The following is a 24,395-nucleotide window of genomic DNA, read 5'->3' as shown; positions in this document are numbered from 1 at the left end:
CTTCTCTGCCGTTAAGCTTCTGTTCAAGATTTTTTGTTTTGTCCCTTAATATGTGGGTACTGTTTGGTTCTTCCCTTGTGAAACACAGGCAGAGAGCAGGACAAAGAAGGATGCAGTTAGCACTGCCATGGAGACATGGGAAGTTCTCTAATTAAAAGCATCAACAGCTATGTCATCTCAATTTACCAGTGTCCTGCTGGGATCTTACTCTGAGCCATCATACCTCATGAAGCTGCTGCTTTCTTCCCATGTTTGAACCTGTGTGGAAAGGTTTCATCTGGCTCAGAGTTTCTTCAGCACTGGATCAAAGAGAGGGAAATGAGGTAAATCTCAGCCTGCTCAAGCCTCTTATGTATGTAAAGAAATGGAAGGAAAGTGATATAGGTGTAATTCAAACCTAGCAGGTAGAGCTGCTCTTGGTGTACATGGGGCAAGATCCTGCCTCTGAATTAGTGTGTTGTTAACAGCACTGGCTCAGTTTCAGAAGAAAACATCTGAAAATCATGTAAGGAATCTGGCTGAGCTCTTAATTAGCTACAGAAAGGTGCACCAGAAATAGAGCAGGGCAGGACATGATGTCCGGTGACGTAGCGTTATTCCCTGCAGCCGCCTTTGCGCCCTCCTGCAGTTAATGAGAAGCGAGGGCCCTGACATTGACCCTGCATCGTGTTAGGGCACGCAGAAATTTGTTATGTATTTGTAGATCCTGCTTTCATTTTTTTTTTCTTAACATGAGCTGGAAATTATGTAAAGAGGTCTCACAATATGATGGTTGATGGTAAGCACTGTCATATCATTAAGCAATAATTTTCTTCTTCATCCCGCCATTTTACAAATATGTCTAGTAGCAACAGAGAGAGGAATTTCCAATTCTGTTGAAGTGGTTTTTCTGTTTGTTTCTTAAATGTATAGGTTGGTAGGGTTGTTTTGTGGAGATTACTGCAGTTACTGCAGTGAAAGTTTGAAGTTATTCAATTAATTTCCATTCCTTCAATGCGCTAGATTTGTTGCTACAGAAGTAGGAGGAGAATATTTTTCAGGGGGACCTTTTGTATTCTTGTAAGGACTATTTTTCTGTATTTAAAGTAAAATCTATGTCTTTTTGGTTCTGTGGTAGCAAATTCATAGAAAACTGTGTGATTCTAGTATAGGCAAAATATATGGCAAGTCATGATTTTGTCTATTTTAAGAAATGCCTTTCAGCTGAAAGAGTTCTAAGATCAGAGGCCAGTCTTTCCCTTCATCAGGCCATTCATCAATTACCTGCTCTGAATGCTGTAAAGAGTTTTTCCAGAAACATTTTCATTCACCTCGTGAGGCTGTTTGTTGAGTCTTCAGTTGTGTATACTTGCTACCTTAGCAATTTTGCGGGGGCTAAATGGGTGTCTAGAAGAGAGCAGCATTTCAGATCCTGGGGGGTCATTTTGTTTTCCTCTAATGACAGGGAGTATTTCCTCTAATAACAGCGAGTATCTCATATCAGAGGAGCAGTTTTTGGTTTTCCGTGTGGTGCAAAACACTATTACAGGTTTCAAATTACTAAATGGCACTTAGCTGGAATTTGAACAGGTACCAACCAGTTTACTAACTGAATATATATTTGCAAGTCTGTTGTAATTTTGGTCCCATGGGAGAGAGGAACCAAAAAAGGACAGCTTTTTTCAGCTGTAGCAAAAAAATGAAAATCAGGATTCAGCTTGCAAAGCCAGAGTTGCGTTGCCCCCCCTCCGGTGATCAGAATGAGGATGAGTGCAAGAAAGGGCCAAGGGAAAAATTCATTCCAGCTTTGAATTTTATTTCAATTTATGGCTTGATATTGTAAAACATTGCTTCTATTTCCATGAAATTGAAGTTATCTGATCTCTTTAAAAATTTTTGTTTCATTTTCAAAGATTGCTCTTACTCAGCACCATCTAGTGGAATCACCATTATTGTCATTTAGGAAAAGCAGCTGGTCCCTGTGAACCATATAACAAATTAGAGCATCCAGTACTTACAGTGTGAATAATGCACCTGAAGCATGTTTGTGACTAATTAAGTAACAGAAGCAGAAAGATTACTAGTGCTTTAGCTGAAAAGGAGCAGTTGAACGAATGAAAGTTTAAGATAAATGCAGGTAGTGGTGCCTGTTATCTCCTGTATTCCTTCAGTCCATTAAGCTCCAGCCTGCTTTTTTGCCTTAACCATGTGGTGCCATCCAGGTTGTAGCATCTCTAAGGAAAGATTTTGGAGTACTGTTTCTTTGTGCAGTATCACACAGCACAAACCCCACAGCCTCATTTGTCTCTGTGATACATGTGACAAGTACAAGCTGATGTTAAGTGAGCTGTAAAGTCCTTATGTGAGAAAAATGCTCTGAAGTCTTTTTAATTTAAATTGTAGTCAAGGAATTCAGGTTTTGGCTCTTTGAAAAGGCATGACTTTCTTTAAAACAAAAAACAATCCCTTTGAAAAAGCTCCCTATTGAGTGCAGCTATGTGCTCTATAGAATTGTCAGGCCCTCCCAGCAACTGCCTTATGACTTGGGAAAAGCAGAGGGGTGTGTGGCTCAGGTCTTTGGGGGTGGATGGGAACCTGTTTCTTTTCCAGCTATAGAAAGAAAGAGCTGAATCTCCAGAAAAATTAATGTTTCTAGAAGGAATGGATGATTCTCCTCAGAAACACCTGGCTACATCAGCAGCATCTTACTTCTCACTCTTAGATACAGTTCCTTTGGCAGCAAGCCCTTAAGCTACAGTTGCAAATGAAAGGGCAGCAAAGGGGGAGATCCTGAGTCTCTGAGCAAAGAATCTGACAGAAGTCGCAGATGTGCGGCTGAGAGCAGGCAGCCAGCACACTCTCTGGGCAAGCACCAGAGGCAAAAGCTCTCTCCAGTGCAAGGAGCAGCAAACAAGAGGCAACTAAGGAAACTAGAAGCAAAGTTGCATTGTAGTAAATGCACCAAGTTGTAACATCTTCCCCTTTAAGCCTCCTTGCATTTCAGCATTTCTTCACTTTAGGGTCTGTTGGTTTTGTTCAATTCACATGTTTCGGACAATGAAAATAAGTGGGTCAGTTTTATTCTGTAAATTTATATGCATTAGCACAATAACATTGTGCTGAGGCTTACAAAAAAAGCTGTTCTTAAATAGCTCATAGAAGCATTTCACTTCATTTTTCCAAAATCTAAATGTACAGACTAGTTTTTTCCCCCCCCCAGGTTTTAGGGAACACATTTTAATATTATCATTCTCTTTTCTGTCATCATTTCCTAGGTTTTTAATGTTGTGGAGCAGTCAGAGTATCACTTCTTTGGTGGCCTCCTCACAGTAGTGTGTTGCAATGTAACCTTCCCAGGAAGAATTGGCTCTTTTTTCAGATGAAGAAAATAAAGGTTTAGGGATTTTCCCTTTGTACATTTTAAGTTTGAGACAATCCCAATTGTAGGGTAGGTATTAATCTGGTTGAACAGGTGCAGTTGTGTTTGGAAATCCACTTGGCTCCCATTGACTCCAGCAGGAAACATGGGTTCAAAAATGTCATAACATTTACTTAACAAATTTAGTGACAGGAATTCTGTTTTGTTACAGGATTGAGGATAAATCCTACGTGCCTGAAAATAACCATTTGCAAAGGAGCTGGTGTTGCAATAGGTGTGAACCAAATATTATCTAGCATATGGGAATTCAAGAAAACACTTTAAATTGTTTCTTCTCTTTCTGTTTCTCCTCTAGCTCTGGGATTGTACACAGTAAATGCAGTATATGGAGACACTATTACTATGCCTTGTCCTCTAGAAGTACCAGATGGTCTTATGTTTGGAAAATGGAAATATGTAAGTATAGCTCATCTTTATATTTGTTAGAGCTGCTATAAGATGATGTGTATTTTTTGTGTGTGTGAGATTTTAAGATTCCAAATGATAGTATTTCTGCCTCATATATGAAGCCATTTATTCCCGTGTTTGTAAGACTGCAAGATTCCAAGCTGTATAATTTCTGCCAAGCGTCGATTAGAGGTTTGAGGAATTAATCTCATTGTTCAATAGAAATAATTATTCAGGAGTTCTCTGCCAACCTGTATTAGAGATCTGGCATGTTATCCAGTGGTGTCTTGCTCACTTGACAGAGCCATTGTTGTACATTTGAGCACTTTTGAAGTCAGCTGCCGGAAGCAGAGCATGCTCCATCCCTGGGAAAAAGCCCTGCCCCGCCTTTGGTTGATCTGACAGTCACTCGGATCTGTTTCAGGCTTCGTTGTGCTCAATACACAGCGAAGAGGAGAGCAGAGCTGACCTTAGGAGCATGGCTGGTGGTTTCACTCTGCCATTTCTGTCAGGGAACAGAGGCAATAATGTGGGTGCTCTCTAGGTGTGCTGGCCAGCCTGCAGTAGGAACACTGCAGGATGAGCTTCTCCTGTATATGATCGGTATCCCAGGTCAAAAGGAGAATCAGAATATCAAAGTCAAATGAAACCTGGAAGCATATGCGGATAAAAATGCTGGCATACCAAACCCCTTTTGCTTCTCAGACTGGTATTGAGACAAATGGTTTTCCTGCCTCTGTGAAGTTCATCTAAATTTCCTCTTCTGCTCAAAAAAAATGTACCTGGAATAATAGATAATTTCTAGTTTGACAGTGGATTTAAAATTATGTAGCGCTAGCTCTCTCTTTACAAATAGCATCCACCAGCCTATTTTACAGGAGAATGATCTGCCAGTGGCAGGGGGAGTCCTATTTTCCCCTAGCTCCTTCCTTTTTACCTTCAGGTTTGCAGCTTTTGCAGCCCCTATCCACTCAGTAGTTCCTTTTCTGCAAACACGTTTTGGGAAATGAAGTCAGAAGTCTGTGGAGAACGTTTCCCCAAAAGGGAGAAGTAAAACTGTTTTATAGGAGCATTCAGAAGATGGAGTGCCTACATTTTGCAGTAGCTTTTTCAGTCTGCTGGCTTTTCTTGGGAAGACACAAGTCCATCTCTCTAAAGGTGCAAGGATATTCTGAAAAATAGAAACGTGTTATCTTTTTCCATTGCATTTGGATTGCCTGTGTTGGACAAGTACCACGCAGCAAGTGGAGATGTTGTAGCTTCTTCTAAATGGAAAGGGAGACAAAACCTAACATACAAAAAAGCCTAAGTTTCTGTTGTATGAAATTGTTGACAGCCCACACAAGCAAGTGAAAGTGATGCCTTTTCTCCTGGGGCAGCTAACAGCATGGCAACAGAGAGGGTTGGATTCATTTTTTTCATCAGGTGATTATTTAGTTGGAAGAAGGAGGAACTCTGTTTTCTTCTCTCCTGCCTTGGGAGGAGCAATTTGGGTTCCTGGTGGGAATGTGGAGGCACTGGGAAACTTGCACCATGGCAGGTGTTGCTCACTTCAGGGTCTACCTGTGTGTGCTTGCAGCTAGGTAGGCTATGGGAGTCAGGAGCTCATTTGCACTTGACAGCCAACTTCCTGTGTATCAAGTCAAGACAGTGTTTTCTTTCCTGTGTGACAGACATCTAGACAAATCCAGCAGTTAAAAGTAGGAGAGGGAGAAAGACTGCAAGGGAATTTAAACTCCACAGCTAGCTGATGCCTCCTGCTTTCTGCCCAGCTCCGACACCACTCATCTCGTCACAGCATCGTCATGCTTTTGTGGGCTCTGCAGTCCAGCTGAGGTATTGTGCTGGGAACACTGCTAACACCAGTGCTGCAAGGTATAAGGGACAAAAGAGAATGAAAACCTTTTCCAGCCTCCAGCACAATACAGAATATAAAGATAGAATCAGTGTTTCACCTCTCTTTAAATAAAGGCAGATACTGTCTGTCTGCTCTGTGCACGTGTTTGTGTAAGGAGGAAGGAATCAAATCCTGTAGAACCGTCCCTGTAACTTTGTCCCTCAAAAAATCAGATTTTTATATGAGAGATTTGTGTAAGGCTGTCAACTTTGTATTCCTTCTTGGGATGGCAACTGCATAAGGAGGATGTCTAGAAAATGGTACTTTGCAGATTAACAGTATTTGATTGTATGTATATTCCCATACTACAAGCTCTCGGGTCTTTTAAAAACAAAGGGAAATAAAGCTAAAAACTAATTTAGAATAAAATAGGCAGTTATGCCTGATTAAATCCTGCATTTGGAATGAAGTCTAAATATCCCGAATAAACAATATGAATATGTAAAACAATAATGAAAAAAGGAAATTGAAGCTGTTGAGACTAGCTCACACATGCGTCTATTTCAAGTACTTTTTCATACAGACACTGGCAAGAGCTGCCAAAAACACCAGCTTTTATTAGAGAAAGCCCTTTGCTATGCTGAGATTGAGCAAAAGGATTGAAATAATTTCTATTGATGATATGCTCAATGTGTACCATGGCAGTCTTAAACTAGCTCTCTTATTACGCTGAATTTCTTCTATGTACAGTAGAAATTAATCAGGAAAAAAAAGCCATCTGATTCAGTTTGCAGAGGGTTTTTTTTTGAAATTATGGGTTTGTACCAATTGCAAATCTTCAGGAACTTTTAAATGAGTGTTTATGCAAAATAGAGGTGTTTATCCTTTTATTATAGGAAATGCCAAATGGATCTCCAGTATTTATTGCCTTCAGATCATCAACAAAAAAAAATGTACAGTATGATGATGTACCAGACTACAAAGACAGGTTGAGTCTCTCAGAAAACTATACATTATCCATCAAGAATGCAAGAATCAGTGATGAAAAGAGATTTGTATGTATGCTAGTTACAGAAGATGATGTTTCCGAAGAGCCGACGATAGTCAAAGTTTTCAGTAAGTAAATCTAGTTGTTACTACCATTAACATTCATCAGCATCTGAATCATAAATTACAGAAACTTTTGTTTAAGGCAGGATTAAAGCCAAGAAAGTAAGTTTGGCTCAGTAAATTACTAAGACTAGCAAATTTCTGCAGCTTTCAAAAATGTAATCTACTGGTGGCATTTATGTAACAGGACTGCCTGCACTTGCAGTTTATTCATGATAAGTGCTGGCTCAAAGAGAATTTTAGGCCTTGATAATGACTCACTTATGTGATGTCATTTGGCCTTGGAAATGAAAAATGTAAAATTAGCATTGATTATTTTCCATTTGTTCTCAGAGCAAATTTTTCTGCGCGAGGGAAACATTAACCGTGTGCAGTCTGTAGAATTAGTTCAGGCAAGAGGTTTGAAGTGGCTCTAAGCAGCTACTGTGCAACAGCATGAACCGTGAGGGAGAGAGCAAGGGGCTGGAAAATGAGCCACCAGCCCCAAATGCTTGTTTTGTCCCGTGCTGAACGGTAGGAAGGAGAAGTACCAGTCTGCCATTCTCTCCTGGAGCAAAGCAAGGTTTATTAGTGTTTGGTATCACTACAGCTCGATGGCAAGGCTGGTCTGCAGTGCAAACCCCAGTCCTCTGAGGCACAGCCCAGCTCAGAGCTCACACAGGAGCGAGGACAAGCCTGGTCTCTTCTTGGTGCTGATTCAGAGCAGAAGTGTAATCCATCAAACCCTGAGCCAGCCTGGGGAGGCGTCCATTGTGGCTTTTAAGGGACACAGGGCTGTGGCTGCAGTGTCTTATCTTCCTTAGCTTCATGTTTTTATATGGCTTTTGGCCTTTGTTGCTCTTCAGGTGCAGATTTACACAGTCAAAGTAAGTCTGTTGTGGGAACACGCTGACTGCAGGTACGGGCAGTTTCAAAGTGATCACACTCTGCTTGAAAAACAAATTCATGTTTTGGAAGGGCATTCTTTTGCTTTTCTCAGGTAGAATGTGTCAGGGAGTCCTCAATGATGTCTATGCTGTCAGTCACATAAATGAGTTTAAGGCCAGATTAGGAGCCAATAGTAATTCCCTCGTTTCACTTTCAATTTGACTGCAAGAACAATTGAATTAATGACAACAGGGACGAGTGTGCTCAGAGCACGCATTGTAAACACAGTGCTTCAAAGGAAATGATCAAGAATTATCATGTTTACTTATTGCACAGTAGTAAATATGTAGATGAGGCAGTGGTATATGGTGAAATGAAATGCTAACTGCTTGAATTACTGTGTACTCTACTAAGTATGAACACAATGCTAACTCAGCCATGGAGCACAGCTTGTCTGGTTTATTCTGTGTATTAGTACTAATAGAGAAATCTTCTATTTACTAAGGAAGATAAGAAGGGAGGATGCCACGCTTGTAATATGGCCAACTTAGTGCTGCAAGAAGAATTACCTTTATGTTTTTTCACTTTGCATTCACAACTTTATTCATGGTTCTCTTAACTTTTCTTTGCATTTAATTTTCTTGAGTCTGGTTTTTAAGTTCTCATTTTTAGTTGTTTGCTTGCTTTAATTGCAGAAGAGTTAAGAGTTAAGCTGGCAAGCTTCGTTTATTTAGCCAGGGGAGTTTCTAACTCATTGAGCCACAGGTACAGAGCTACGCAGCTGCAGTGTGACCCTCATAAACCAAGACCTTGTGCACCTGAAAATCAGCTGCATCCCAGGAGTCATGGCTGATTCTGGGTTTTGCTGGAGCTTGTTATGCCCTCAGCTGTGCTACCTGGTTAACTCAGGACGAAGGAGCTGAAATGGCTCCTTGTGCAGTTACCACCTGCTAATCTCTCTCACCGACTACTCAAACAAGCACTACCAGCTTTCCAGATGGATCCTGTCAGCAACTTTTTTGTGGAATTAAATGGCCAGTTTCCAAAGCAGAGCAGCCCAGCAGACAGAGCTGCTGTCCTGCTGCACTGACACTTGGCTTTTGTAGGCAGTGAACTCTTTTTCCCTCTATTATGAGGCCTATATAGAGTTGAAAAGTACTCTGGCAAGCTCTTAAGCTGAGAGATAAGCAGTGTGCTGAAGTTGCAAACCCACCAAAGTGGGGTTTGCTGCCAAGTTTAAAATTTTTTCTCGCTTCAGACGCTGAGCTGGTAAATGCCAAGTAAGTGTTTTACAGTGAATTACCTTTGTGCACGTGCAGCGGCTGTGGGGGTCTGGCAGCAGGCATTTCCTTTGGAGGCTGCTCTCAGAGAGCAGGTGGCAGCCTCTCAACTGGAACATCTGCTCAGTCACAGAGCACTCAGAACCAGGAGAGCCCCACACAGCAGCTACGGAGCAGGGGCCTCCCCTTTCCCTCGTAGGATCACTGCGGGGCAGGGGCGTCCAACGCACCAAAAACAGGGTCTCATCTAATCAGTCCTGGGGGAGATGAGAGATGAAAAGAAGCAAAGCTGAGGTGGAAGAAGGTGTTGTGGCTTGGTCAGCTGGTGACTGGGACAGGCAGGCAACTATCCCTGTTTATGGGACCCAAAAATCTGACCCAGAAAGCCTGTTAATGGTCTTGTAAAACCACGTTTTCTTGAATTGACAGGAAAATATTTTGTCCCTGACTGGTTCTTATATGAAAAAGATTCACCTTTTTCCTTTAAAGCTGACAAAAGAGAAATAAACATGCATATCTCTCCTAAAAATAAAGATCTTTATTAGTCTTTAGAAGAAAATATGATGGTCTTAGTGTATAGCTTTGACTGTTTCTTTTGTTTGGTTTTCTTTTTTGCCACAAGCAAAGTTGTTTGAAAATGTCAGATGAATAGGTTCTTTTATTCACTTTCATTTCACTTTTGACCTGATTTTGCTCCGTCCTGGAGTAGTCATCCAAGTGAAGAGTATCTGTGCATGTATGTGCACAAGTAAAATGGATTATTGGGAAAACACACAGGCTTGCTACGTCTGTGACAACAGGAGCAGTGCATCTGCACATCAGCAACTTCATCAGTGTGTGTAGAGACCTTGGCAAGATAGTGGTGAAGTTCACTTAGGGCTGGGATTAGTGACATACAAACAGTGCTTCATAGGAAGCTTGATTTGGGGAAAGGGTTCTGTAAGTTGACACGGTTAAGAATGTTTCAGTCTGTCAAAGTATGCTTGTTTAAACAGTATAGATAGGGTGTAGAGGCTCTCCTTGACTGTATAGACATTGATTTATTTTTTATTTCCTTCACTCTTCCCCTCTCCTTTTAAAATTGTGGGGAAAACTGTCTCTTTTTGGAGATAAAAATTTGCATTCCGGGCTTCAGGCCAAACTGTTTTAACAGACAAGTTATATAGTCTCTAGAAAGTAGTCTTTTACGATGGAAACACTGATAGATCCTCCACTTTGGCAAGCCAAGAGGTCCATCTACCATAATAAAAGTAAATAAAAAGACTTACTGGCACTGAAGAAAAAGTTTGTGTTTTTTTAAGAGAGATATAACTAACACAGAATTGGTTAAAATAATTACACTTCTCTCTATCATCTGAATTTCTTAAATGTAATAATCCCAGTTAGGAAAAAATAAACATTAGAAGAATTATTAGGTTGACTTTGTTCCTTTATAATGTTGACAGCTCAGCTACAGTAATATCTGCAGGAAAGCTGCTTTTTTGTTGCTACAGTTTCTGTACCACTGGCTCCTTCTCCAGCATGTATATCCTATAAATCGATAGATCAGATCAGATTCTCTCCTCCTGGGTGATGAACTAGTTTGTCTGGCTAAAAGATGTATTGTCAGAATACATGGAATTCATTATGGAAGGCGTGACAGGTTTAAAGTGAGAGTTTGTTCTTCTCAATCCATTTGCCAATACTGAGAGAGAAGTACCTCACCTTTTCTTCTTTTAATGGGAAAACATAGGTAAGGCTGTGATAATCAGGCCAGATTATTCTGTTTAGTTTCAAAAGTCCACATATTTTTAGTATTTTTTTTTGCTTTTCAAACAGCTGTTTGTGCCCCCTTCACCAGTACTTTTATCCTATTTATGTTTTAGAACAACCCTCTCAACCAGAAATCTTACATCAAGCAGACCTCTTAGAAACAGAGAAGCTACAAATGGTAAGAGAAGCATCCTCCTTCACAGTTATGTTCTTGACAGCTGCCTGAAGTCCCTTTTCAGTCCAGACAGAGGTGGTGGCTCAGAGAGGTGAATGAACACCTGCCTGTGAGTCTATAGCCAGGCTGAGCACAGAGCATTTGCCTTGCCACTACTCTCTTTATTCCTGCCTGATCTGCAAACAAGGGCCGTCCTGACCTTAGGCCCACCACCCTCTTCCAAATTGTACCTCACTGATTTGATTTTCCCTATTTAAGAAAAGCAGTTGAGGTTAAGCCTTTGAACTTTCTAGAAATTTTTACCCAAAACAGCATAAGTAAAAACAAAATTATGTCAAAACCTAGTGGAGGAAACCAGTGACTAATTCCTGTCTGTTTTGCAGCTCGGGGAGTGCATTGCAAGGGACAGTTATCCCGAGGGCAATGTCACGTGGTACAAAAACGGGAGAGTTTTGCAGCCCGTGGATGATGGTATGTTTTGGTAATGACCAATGTCCCTGGATCCACACATGGCTCAAGAAGAGTGTTTATAAGGGTTGCTCTGCTTTCTTCTAATATATTCTTCCTTTGAGAAAAGCTACTTGTATGTATATACAGATGTAACTAGAAGATGTTTAGCCCTTTCAGAGTACCCAAGCTATGCCACATAATCTTTCTCTTTTGGTACCGGTTCTAAAACCACATCATAGGGAGGAGAATTGCCTTTATTAATGCTATCACAAAGCTATTTTTGGGCCTATGTAACCAATAGAAACCTGTATCTAATTTTCAACTTCTTATAAGGCATTAACTGTCTCAGTTTCATACCTGTTCAATATTGTGTTTTGGACCATGTAGACCATCATCTTATACAACTGTTATTTTCCAGGATATGTATGAATGACTATTTTTTTCCTTCTTTTCAACTTTGACAGACTGATCAGGCTACAATATTTTTCCTTCCATAAATCAGAGAAAGCTTAAAAAATAAATTTGATCCTAATTTTTTTGCCATCATTTTTGAGGCCTTCTTTCTGTCTTACAAATTAGGCTGAGATTTGTATTAAAAACCCCACCAGTTTGCAACTAGGTTTTTTTTGTTGGAATGGATTTAAAATATTTGGTAGGTTAGGAGTATGTTGTTGGTAAAATGTTCCTTGTATACCTCAGTGGCAGTACAACAGGAAAAGTTTGTACAATCTCTTGGGTGACATGTCGTGCTGCTTGTGTGTTTGCAGCCTGATCACAAATGCAGAACAGGCAACAACATACAGGAAAAAGGTTTCAAATTCTGTCTGTGTGACACTGAAACATTATTTCCTTTTCAGTTGTGGTCATAAATTTGCAAAAGATTGTGGACAGAACAACTGGACTTTTCACCATGACATCGTCTCTTCAGTACATGCCAACAAAGGAGGATGTAAATGCCAAGTTCTCTTGCATTGTGACTTATTATGGACCATCTGGCCAGAAAACTATGCAGTCTGAACCAGTTGTCTTCGATGTTCACTGTAAGTTATCAAAAAAGCGTCTTTTGCTGTACAAAGTCTACCTCCAGGGCAGGGGAAAGCAAAATCAAAAACAGTTTACAAAATTAGAGAGTTACTGCTTCTTGGCTATTGAAATGGTTTCTTCAAAATTGGTTTGTATCAAGAAGGTCTGAGTACATTGCCAAGGTGATTTTTATTATCTTCAGATTTACATGAGATTTCATTTTTCCTAACAATAGAATACTGAATATCAAGATTTCGTTGACAAAAGTGGTAGCCATAAAGAGTCACAGTGAAATGGGCTTTTGAGAATTTTAAGAGAAGTTATAGTGGTTGATTCTGTGCCCCCTGAAATATGCAGTAAATACATAATACAGTTTTTAGTAAACTCAAATGTTTTTCATCTTTGCAGAGTCAGCACCAAGCAGTTAATGCTGGCTGTCTACCTTGCATAAAATGCTTCTCTACAGCTGTAAGATGCTGTGTTTTACATTTAAAATACATATTTTGAATATTGGTAGACTTTTAAGTAGAGAATTTGTGTAAATAATTGCTTCTAACTGGACTGAATTCTAAAGCAGCTTCCTTACTGTGTTACTGACAGATGTGGAAATCAAAATGCTCCTTCGAGTAAACAAAACAGGCTGTTGGCAAGGAAAGATCAGAGGAGGTGGCAGCACTTAGAGACCAGGGGAAGAGACATTTCAAAGTCTTGTAAAATGACACTTCTGAAGGACTGTAGAAGGGAGCAGGTCACAGCAGGATGTAGAGGAACCAGAGATAGACAATATATCCAATCAAGTGTTACCTCTCTGCACACTTCAAGAAATACCTCATCTTATAAAAAGATTAGTCCCTGTTTTGGGAGTGATAGGGTCTAAGTATACAGCCCAGCATCTATGTCTTAGCATAAATTGTATGACAGCCGTGTAATCCAGCTGAATACAAAGCAAATAAGTAAGGCACTGGATCTCTCCATGCAGTGTGAGTGCACCATTGCCTTGAAAACAAAAGCCATGGGCTGGAAGTGCCATGTATGTTCTGCCTAGATGATAGTTGCTTTTCCTCTACAGGTAAAGTTTGTTGAGCCACAGGGTAGGGGATCGGTTTTGACCTTGCCCAAATAAAACCAAACCTTGGAGGTCTTTGGTTTCCTCTGGATTAAGGTTGTCTTTTCACCAGCTGTTTCTCCAGAATGACAAGCAGAAGAACTAATGGAGAAGAAAACCCCTGGGACAACTGTTACTCCTGGAAACACCACAGGCATTCCAAGCCTGCAGACACCTATCCCATCACTTTGAAGCTAGAAGCATTTCTTATTTTTTTTGGTTTGGATCTAAAGCTGGGCACCAAATTTCACTGTGGCTTTTTTTTCTGTCATTTGTGGAGCCCCATGACCATGAATAACTCCTGCTGTGCATGGCAGATGTTCCCAGGAAAGAAATGTAATGACCAGAAAGCATTTGTTGCTATTACTTGCCAAGAGGTGCTGTGCTGTCCTCATTTCCCCTCTGCTTTCATGCATTAGGGCCACTTCACCTGTTGAGGGTGAGGCTCTTCCAGGTTCCGGTGGTGCATGTACTACATGCACTCGCAAGTAAGAGCTCCCCATGTGAGGGGAAAAGAAGGCTGCACGGCTGCAGGATGGTCACTGGCCGTGTATTGTGTGCCCTCTGTATAAAGATTTAATGGTTGATAAACTAGCTCTTCTAGTCCTGGCCTAGTAATACACTATTTAATTAATTCCACCAGTGTGCTGCTAATTAGCAAATAATGGAAGGCAGGCACACCATTCAGTACCTCAGAAGAGGCCTCAAGTATGAATTCTGTCTTTAGAATGTGGAGTTTCCCAACTTTCTTTATGAGTATTTTCATCTGCTGTAACTTCAGTTCCTTACTCTGCATAAATGCATCTCCAAATGAATTTGTGAAATTCTTTGTTAACAGATGCATTTCATGACTTCTGTTAGTTGATGTTAATGGCCTGTCTGATTTGGTTTTGCTTTTTTAGTTTAGTACAGTGATCCTAATTCGTTTCTCAATAATTGTGATTTTTTTAATGAGTCAAATATAATGCAGATTAAAAAAATGTCAGACTCCAACTCTAAGAAATTGAAGTCTTTCAGCCTTTTTTATTTTAGATGGACTGTCAAAACTATGATATTTTGCATCTCTAAACCAATAGAACAAAATCATAAAGACCTGCTGCTCATTCCTTGCAACTTATCCATTTATCCTAAAGAAATGGGGAGAGCATGATTAAAATTATACCGGCAGAAGATTTTTTTAAAGATATATCTACTCACTCAGGATCTAAGAAATGTTTCATTGTTTGTTTTGGTTTTTTATTTTATCTTTTGTATTGAGTTAGTGCAATCTTTAGCATGCAAGTGTTTAATAAGCTAGTTCATGTCCTGGAAGGAGCCAGCCACTGTAACCTAGTGTGAGAAGAAGAGTGAATTAGCTCTTGCTGTGTTGGATGTTACTTGGATTAGGATAATTTAGCTCAGCTAGCAGCAGTTACGTGCTTGGTTTTGCAGCTGCAAGCAAGGAAGCTACTGAAAGCTAGGAGTACTAGGAGAGAAGTCTTGGAAGTGGGCACTTAGATAGTATTTCAGATATTTAATTATCTAGGCTCCAGTTATGTGGGGTTCTCCTCAGCAGTAATCAGTGTAAAAAGATAATGTTTGTCAAGCAGATTTCCCAGTCATGCCGTGTTGTTAGGTGTCTGTCTTGTTATGGATAAACTGCTTTACATGACAGATTAGAGTCAAAGGCACTTCACACTCATACTGCTTCCAGCATTGGCGTTTTCCTTGAAATGGCACATTGGCTGGGACAGCTCTGGGATAGCAGCATTCATTTACTAAATGGCTGCCTTTTGGTGCTGGCTCCTGGAATTTTGCTGTTGTTGAAAGCAGAATCTCAAGTTTGCAGAAACACCAAGTCAGGAATATGTGCCACTGAGAGGCAAGACGTGCCTTCACCAGGCTGCTCCTGTTTATTAATGAAAGCAGGGGAGCACATTACTCATGCCAAACACCACTCTGCGTGGCACTGGATACTATCTTCCTGTTCTCAGGCTGCATCTTCCTCAGAAGAGTGACCTCTTCATCTTAAACATCTTAGTTTAAGTAGTCTTTTGCTATTTACTTCTGTATGTTTGGGGTTTTTTTCTAGTTTAGCAAATTAAATTAAAATTTGCTCCTGGTTGTTTACAGTAGATAGAAGGGTAAGATATTTCTACAGAAAAGACTGGTGCTTTGCAAGAATGTTACTTTTGTTTAACTGTGCCCATTTCATCCAGTTCTGTTTATCTCTGAGAGGAAAAACCTGTTCTAGATTAAAGTCCTAAAGTCTTACTCTTTATTAATTCCTCCCTTTTCAGTCTTGAGACAAAGCCTAAGCAATTCCAGGATATATCTAGACTTTCTTTATGATAACTTTACCTTAACGTAAAGTTGACAGAAGGAGACACACGTTTTTGCAGCAGCCCCTGAAACTGAGTTTTTGGTCCAGCAGCTACCAAGAAGGGCATGCACGTCATTCCTGGCCAGCTATCTCATTGCATCTGTTGTATTCCATACCAGCAGTGATGCTGGACTTCCTTTTTCTAAGCAGGAGAAGCTGTGCCTCAGCTCTGAAGGTACTGGGGAAGGAGCCTGTTCGGCCATGGAAGGGAGCGGAGGCTCTGAAGGAGGGAGGGAGGCTGTGGCTGGTTGGAATCCAGTACCCCTCCTGCCCTGAGGAGGGGTGAGGTGCTGTGCTCTGCTGGGGCTCCCAGTCCTTGAGAGGCCCCAGTGAACTGCAGCTCCTGTTATTGAGAAATCCCGTCACAGAAGACAGACGTGATAAATGCCTGGAGGGTTGGAAGGGCTGTAGAGCACACGCTTCACTAAGCACACAAAATCACCTGTCAGCCAGGACTTTCTTTGCTGTGGAGATTTTTTAGTGCCTAATAAGGTGCGCTGTACTGTATCTTAATGCAAGACTGGCATCTCTGATGGAATTTTATTTATCCTTTGAAATTAAAATGGTGAGAGTTATCTGCCCATATTATTTTTTTTAATTTTGTTCATTTTACTTTGTTTTTTAAAAATTATATTTAAGCCTCTACTTAGAAAGAATAGCATCTGCTAAAGAATGCTTTAGAAAATTGTGAAAGTAAAATGTAAGTTATAGTTCAACTTCAGTGAACATGACAGAAGTATGTTACATTTACTGTTCTGTTGACTATGTTAAGGGTCCTATTATGTTCACCAGATTTATCTTTCTGAAAGCCTGTAGTGATCAGCATATAGAATAGGCTGAATATAGTTGCTTAGTTCATATTTCTTTCTTTTTAATGCCAGAAGGCTATTATCTAGTACTAATACATGGTGTTGAGAGCTTCAGTTGTTTTTCTGAGTGCTGCAGTCCTCCAAAAAGGGAATTTCACAGAGGACAAGTTAATCCCTCATAATGAAATCACACCATGAAATGGTTCATACTAATCAGGATTTCTTTTGCTTTAAAGCACATGACATGTTTGTAATCATTGCTGTTTCAGTTACAGGTATTTTGGAGAAGAAAAATGAATTTTATGTCATATGACTTCTTTGCACTTAATTGGCAAAAATATAGAGAGTGTGATTAACTTCAAGTTCTTTTATGAAAAGATCTACACGTGCAAATATTTTCAGCTGCAGGATGATAAAATTGCGTTTTCTTGGGCCATGAATATTGCATGCATAATGTTGCTGTGCGGATTATGCTGAAGCTATTAAATATGTACATTATTTTCACAGACCCAACAGAGAAGGTGACTATTCAAGTGCTGCCACAAAGTAGTACCATTAAAGAGGGCGATAACATCACTCTGAAGTGCTCAGGAAATGGCAACCCTCCTCCACAGGAGTTCCTGTTTTACATTCCGGTACGTCCTGCCTTGCTGTCGCTGCCTAGTGAAATATTCTGTATCATTCCTTCCTACAGACATTGCTACATGTCAGTGTATACGTGGTTTTGTAACAAATGAAGGAAGGAATTCGATGCGACAAACACTGAAGATAGACATTGACCATTATAGCATGCTCTGAGAATGCCTCACCTCAGTTGGCAAAATATTTTTGAAAAAATCTCTCCTTTACCCCAGCCCACCCGAATTTTGCAGGAGTATAGACCGACTAAAAATTACAATGCTTCATTTCCCATCATCAGGTATTTTAATAAACAGTTTTGATTACAGCAGTTTAGCACCTTGAAGGAAACCAACTCATCTGTTGTCATAACACAGATCCAGCAGTGAAAGTACAGCAAATTAATTCAGCTATATTTTGGACTTTCACAGATTAATCTTTGTGCAATTTCTTTTCTTCAGTTAATTAATTAATTGTTTGGTGGCATATAAAACAAAAAAGAATGTGTGTGACAGCACAGGAGAACAAATCTGTCAAATGCATAAGACACAGACTGAGAAAAATAAAGGCTTTGTTACCATTAATCTTCTTAGTACTGGTGAAGTCCACAGACAGATGTGGCTTTATATGCTAAGGCTTCTGGTCCTTGTTCCCATGTCCTCCTTCCCGCTCCTAGTTTACATGCCTTATTTGTTCCTGCTGCAGCATTGAGCAGAGCTGCTCTTGCAAGAAGACAGAAGTGGTATCCTTTCAGATATTTCAAACCCAGCATATCACCTTCTGAACATAATTGTCGTCTACTCTGGGCTCCTGGCATGTTTGAATTGCTGAAGAGAGCAAGGGGAGCTAGGAGCTGAAGTCCTTATCTCAGAACAGCCATTTAGATGCAGTGAGTCATCCTAGAAGTGCACTAAATGCTAGTGAAAAAGTGTCTGGTATCTCTCCTTGCTCCACTATCACAGTGAGTGAGCTAAACGCCCAAGTTTGTCTTATCTTTGGACTCCCTGTCTTTTCTCTCAAGAAGAGCTGCAGTGGGTGATTCCTTCAAAAGGCTCAGAGGTATTATAAATCTCTTTCTGGATCCAGAGATAGGAATTAGGGTATCATCCTATGCTTGTTTCAAAGCTGATCTAAGTCAGTAATCAGGGGGAAACTAGGGAACTGGACAGCCAGAAAGCAACATTTGCTGGCTAATTCAGAACACCAGTGTCTGTGGATAAATGCATATAATGCAGTGTATACCTGACCAGGGTCTATATTGTGATGTGGATAAAGCAAGGTTTGCTTGTGCTGTTCAAAAATTTGCAATGCAGTACAAATCAGTTCATGATTTGTCCTAGACTGAATATATCAGAATCAGATTTAGCTACACAATTTGTTTTGGTTTTTGATTTCTGCAATACTTATTCTGCTAAACTTTCAAATTTTGTATATTAACATTCTCTTAAAATGAGTTAGTCATTCAATTAAAAGAGTAAGCTCTTGATTGTAGTTGTTTTTTAAAATTATGTTGTCACACAGGAAGTAAACCTCAGTATAATTAATAGGAAATTACACTTCAATGATGCCCTGTCTATATGTACTTTGGAGTATTTAGCTATCCTTATAATTTAAAAAATCCTCAACAAAAATTAGTGGGTTTAGCAAGCCCATGTACAGTCTTGTTTTCCACCCGCAGGGAGAAACAGAAGGTATAAGAAGCTCAGATACTTACGTAATGACAGATGTGAGACGAAATGCAACAGGACAATACAGGTGCTCTCTGACTGACAAAAGCATGATGGACTCGACCACCATCACTGTGCACTGTAAGTCATTGCATTTTGCACTCTTAGGTAGGATACAAACTGATCTTGGACCTCCTGGGATGGTTTCTCTGCTTTATGTATGTAGCTTAGTGCAGTTACCTACAGGTGAAGCAGTTGGTTTGAAGGAGTGTCTGGTCATTTCTATTTATTTTAATGTATTTCTGTTTGAAAATCTCAACTTTCTCAATTCATTGGCCTAGATACAGTTTCACTTCATGTAACTTTTGTGTAGTATACACTGTCACATACAGTGAGAATTTTGGTATTTTATATTTCGGTCATGTGAACGTATATAGGGCAAATTACTCTCTTCTGGCCGTCCCTTAGAATGTACACAAACATGGAAGCTGATCCACAGGGATATCACTGAAGGCCATTCTTCATAATCAAGTTCACATTCCCTCAATGAGCTTAACATGTAAGGAGTCTAGAAAAGAGACTCAGGATGTTGTTATGTTCTCATAGGAAAAGTTGCTTTTTTTTTACTTTTCCCAGGATCGTGGGAGCTACAGAGCTCAGTAAATTTTCTTTAGCTGGATACTGTTTATTCACACTATCAGCAACACTTTGAAAGCAGCCATTGAACTGGTGGAACCATTGAAGCAAGAGTTGCTTTTAATCTCTCTATGGAGAAGACATGCGCAGGAACTCTCAGCCGGGGTGGTTTTCCACTAAAAATATTGACGGTCTGAAGTCTTCACGGTAGCATCAATAGTTGACAGATTCAGAGGGATCTGATGGATAATGAAGTTTAAAGGCTTCCACAGTTGTTATACTTTACATGAAAACAAACTTCATGTTTTTGTATTTGGTTTTGAATTTTTTTTCCTGGAAGAGGTGCAATACATCCATAATATATCTGTACATGAACAATTACACTGTTATATTTAATTAATATTTTGCCTTTAATAAGTTCATCTGCTGTTACCCTGCCCACCCCTTCTGTTTGCCAAGAGTTGGGCATGTAAAATCTGAAAAGAGCCCAGTGCTTCTGCCTCTTAACTTAGCAAAGTTAAGGTAGCAAATGTAGCTTTATAACTGACCCTTTAATTTTTCTCCTAGTGGACTGCAGGTCTACTCATACTTTCATAAATAATTAAAAAATCAAGTCCTCCGCTCAAGTTATTTTTAACAAGCCAGTTTTCCTTTCTCTTCTATTTTGTGTGCACATTGGAAGAGCTTTACTATGCCAGAGAAGCATGTGTTTTCTAGGTGTGAGTCTTCCCAGTGTTGGCAGCTAGTGCAGCTACCCAGAACTCAGAGCTATGCTCTAGTACCCTACTGCTTCACTTTACTTAGGGTTCATTTTGTTTTTCCAAAACACCTCTATCTGCAATAAAGCCTTTGCTTAAAAGAGGCGCAATGGCCTGGAATAGTTCTGTAATTCCTGAATGTCCAGACCATGCCCTATCCTTAAGGTACTTCAGTGTCTTCCTTATGCTGCTCTAAAGCATTTCTGCAGGATGTAGTTTGTCCTTCAGATAGTACTTACTAATGCCTATCAAATCCTACTTTTTCTCCCTCTTTTGCTTTATTTTTTACCTTGTCACATATGGATGAATATTCCTCTCTCTGCTGTTACACTGAAAAAACCTTGATTAGGAGTCAGGGCTTTTCATTTCTTCCCATCCAATCTCAGTATTTTAGATTTTCTGTTTTCTTTTTTAAAAACCTAACCACAAACACAACAAAAAGCAGGCAATATAATAATTTAAATTTGAGAAACTGTTTACAGTAATTTGTTAAATTTCAACTGTAGTGCTTTTTCCCAAAACAATTTTATTGAGCATTCTAATTACCCTGATTTCTTTCAGTGTCTAGGTAGGGAAAGCTTCTTGCTGGTATGAAAAAACATTATAATGCCATATTCCTCAAATATTATTTGCAGAAAAATATTCTGGCTGAATACAGAGCTCCCTTTTTGCAAATTGAATGTAAATTATGAGACTTACAGAAAGCTGAAAATTGACATTGAAGCATCTGAGTTACCCATAGTGTCTAGGGAAATATTTTATTTATAAAGGAAATTGAGGAGGGATGAAAGGACAAACTGTACAACCTGAGTTCTTGCCCTTCAGAGCAGGATCTGTGCAGCCAGATCCCAGTTTAGAGTCCAGCAGAGCTGAGTGCTTGTGGTTGGCATGATTTGTCCCTCTACAGAGGGAGCAACAGAACAAGATTGATGTTGTGGGTTTGGGGTTTTTTACACTAGGTTGTAAATTCTCTGCCAGCTCTGTTCCTTCAGTGAGTTTGCCCAGGGTCAGATGAGCAAAACTGGCAGGGAAGGGGACCAGAGCAAAAGCTGTTTACAACCACTTACAGAGATGTAGCAGCACTCCCTGAGCGAGGCAAGGAAAGCACCCTGCAGCAGAGGACAGGTGTATCTTCTCTCAGCTATAAAGAAGCAACTCTTTCAACCCACAGTCCCCTTTCTTTATCTATTGCTATGGGGATTTGAGCAACTTGGCCTAGTGCTGGTGTTCCTGCCCATGGCAGGGGGGTTGGTAGATGATCTTTTAGGTCTCTTCCAACCCAAACATTCTATGATTCTGTAACTGTTTCTGCATGTAGAACCTAGTATGGAGTAAGTAGGTCTGTGGAACTTCCTATTTGTGATGCTTTCCTTTCTGCTAAAATGGGTTCTGCAAACCGTCCAGTAAATTAAAGGTCTTAGGAGTATAGCACTTGTATTTCTCTGTAGATATTTTTATAGCCTTGTATTGACTTGTCTCTTTCATTAAAGCCATCAAAAATACAGGGGAAATCACCTTTTGAATGTTGCATGGGAAAATATATTCTCAGGATACTAGGAGAAGTTTCTAGTTGTCTGCTAGTTTATTCATGGAGTTCAGACAACAAGCAAGTGCCTGCATAGTTTTCCCAATTGTAGCACAGTACAATCAGAGGCCTCCTTTAAATGCTGCAAGTCTGTCCTAGATGTGCCACAGTTTCCAAACTGAATTGTGTGCTCCAGTCTTGCCCACATTAATTCCATACCTCCCTCACATGATGTGGTGATACGTGCAGAATGCACTGTTTGTCTCTTCCCTGCTCTACTTGGTATGCAAAGACAGCACTGAAATCAATGCAAGACTTCAAATGAGACCACATTAAGAGCTAGCATATATTGAAAATGGTGCCTGATGAGGAGCTTGTTTCTGAAGAACATTTCAAAGCCAAATGTGAAATGTACAGAAAATTCTCACAGAAAAGTTTTTCTTTCAATGGAGACAAAAATTTAATTTTGACAGTCTTCTGTATGCAAGAAATATTTTCTCCTCATACTTCTGTACCAAAGAGAGATTATTTACTAAGTAGCGAGATAAAGGTAGCTACATAGCATTTCTTTGTGGACCTGGCAGATAAACTGGCAGAAAATTAAGCTAAATCAAGTTGCTTGTGCAGAGTTCCTAGAGGGGATCCTATAACAGTAGCTGAATTCTATCTTGCCTCACAAGTCATACAAATACTGCTCTGAGTTACGTAGCTCATCTCATACACTGTAAATTTTCCTGAATTGCTATAGCAACCAAGACCATGGTGTGAGAGGGATTGTAGTCCCAGTTACACCACACAAAGGGGCTGGCAGGGCACAGACTATCCTGGTGGAAGACTCAAGGATTGCTCTGGGCTCAGTGTCACTCTTGCCTGAGATGAAGGCAAAAACTTTCATGAATTTTTGCTCCCTATGACAAATGTGAGAGGAACACCTTTTGAATGGTCTTGGTGATCTCTTGGGGTTGAGGTGCTATCTTGCTTCAAAGAACAAGAGGTTTAAGTACATGTATAAGGAAATTCTTGAGGGAAAAAAGAAAAAATCTTAGCTTTTTCTTCAACCACCCCTCTGCCTTGATAGAATGTGTTTAAGGGTAACAAAGCAAGAAGAAACACATCCCATACACCATCCGAATCTATATACTGCTCACCGGAGGAGTCTTGTAATTTTATTTCTTTATTTTTCTTCTGGAAGCCACCAGAGAATAATTGGATTCCATTTACTGGTTTCAGGAGGGAGGATAGGAAATCCCCATAGGAGTACAGAAACAAGATGCCATTTTATCTCATCAAGATCTTTGACAAATGCACAGATGAAAGTACAGTCCTTGTGACCTCTTGGACGAGACACTGGGCTTGTAACACAGATAATAGTGCTGCAGACCAGTAGTACAGGCTGAACTCTAGTTGTTCCCTGAAGTTCTACCTCTAATTACAATGGTGTTCCCAGGGCAACCACTGAATGAAGCCAGTAGGGAAGTTCATTGTTTTGTTAAGGAAAACTCGCTTTCCTCTACTGTGATTTTTGTCTCAAGCTTTTTTTTAAGTTCTGCTTAAAAGCCAAAAGGAGGCTTTACAGTACTTTGCCAGCAAGTACTATATTTGTGATGAAGTCATGTGTGCATTTGACTGCACATGTTTGTGTGTGCACACACACATCTGTGATAGTCATTCAACCAGGCAACTTGGCTCACAAGCAAGGCACTGTCAGAGGGGAAGCAAAATAGAGATTGGCAAACTCTGCTTTTCTTTCACTGTAGGATTAAAATTTTAAAAAAATGACCAGCCCATTTATACTAAGAAATAGCTTATATATATAAGGTTTATATTATATATAAACCTTTATACTAAGAAAAATCCAAAGCAGTGTTTTCTGATACTCGGGTTACTGGCTCTCACCCTGCCTTGTGTCAAACACAGCTGTTGCTGACTGCAATTTCCTGGGAGCTTAAATATGTCAGGCAGAGCTTGGAGTCTTTTTTGAGGTACCTAAAGTGGCACTTTAAGTAAAGGGCTTCATGTGTAAAGGGCCCCAACCCTGTAATTCAGACATCTCACCCCTTCAGTCAGTATCATGTCTCATACACCTTCTTTGACCACCTTCATCTCCTTCAGATTTTGAGGATAAAAATCCTCTAGTTTTATCACACAAAAGAAAGGTACCTCTTGACCTGCCTTTTTCTCTACAATTACTATTTAGCATAACCTGTCCCCACCTGCACTAGTCCTCCCCTGAAGATGCATTTTTACCTGGCCCATAGCAAGCTGCCCTCACAGCATTCTGTACTTCCTTTTCCAAATTCACATACTTCTATGTGGAGTACTTCTTCATCTTCTTATGCCTACTTTGTCATTCTTTCAGCAGAACAAGGTGAAGAAAATGTATCCATTTTTCTAGTGATTAGTGAGGTTTTGCTTTTCCTGTTAGCCTATAATTACAGCAAAAATATGAATGTTCTGCAATGCCTATTTTAGAATAATTCTCTCATCTCCCTTACTTGTAAAATTGACTTAGATTTTATTGAAGAAATGAAATCTTGAATTTAATGAGTGCAATTAGTCACATTTTCTTTTCTTGGTAAGCCTCTGAAATGGGCCAGGCTTTCTGAGATTAACTTT

At 39.9% G+C, this 24,395-nt stretch overlaps 1 protein-coding gene across 2 annotated transcripts in view; it reads left to right on the top strand.

Moving 5' to 3' along the window:
- The window catches only part of ALCAM (activated leukocyte cell adhesion molecule), a 118,480-nt gene that overhangs the window by 79,107 nt on the left and 14,978 nt on the right, over nt 1-24,395 (top strand). For both annotated transcript variants that reach the window (XM_032098367.1, XM_032098368.1), the window contains exons 2-8: nt 3,714-3,814; nt 6,539-6,758; nt 10,765-10,829; nt 11,210-11,297; nt 12,134-12,316; nt 17,083-17,210; nt 18,872-19,001. In XM_032098367.1, the coding sequence (XP_031954258.1) occupies nt 3,714-3,814; nt 6,539-6,758; nt 10,765-10,829; nt 11,210-11,297; nt 12,134-12,316; nt 17,083-17,210; nt 18,872-19,001 (915 nt within the window). The remainder of the gene's footprint in view (nt 1-3,713; nt 3,815-6,538; nt 6,759-10,764; nt 10,830-11,209; nt 11,298-12,133; nt 12,317-17,082; nt 17,211-18,871; nt 19,002-24,395) is intronic.

The sequence above is a fragment of the Corvus moneduloides genome, chromosome 2 (assembly GCF_009650955.1).
Source record: "Corvus moneduloides isolate bCorMon1 chromosome 2, bCorMon1.pri, whole genome shotgun sequence".
NCBI classification, from domain to species: Eukaryota; Metazoa; Chordata; class Aves; order Passeriformes; family Corvidae; genus Corvus; species Corvus moneduloides.
This window is presented reverse-complemented; position numbering and strand designations above follow the sequence as displayed.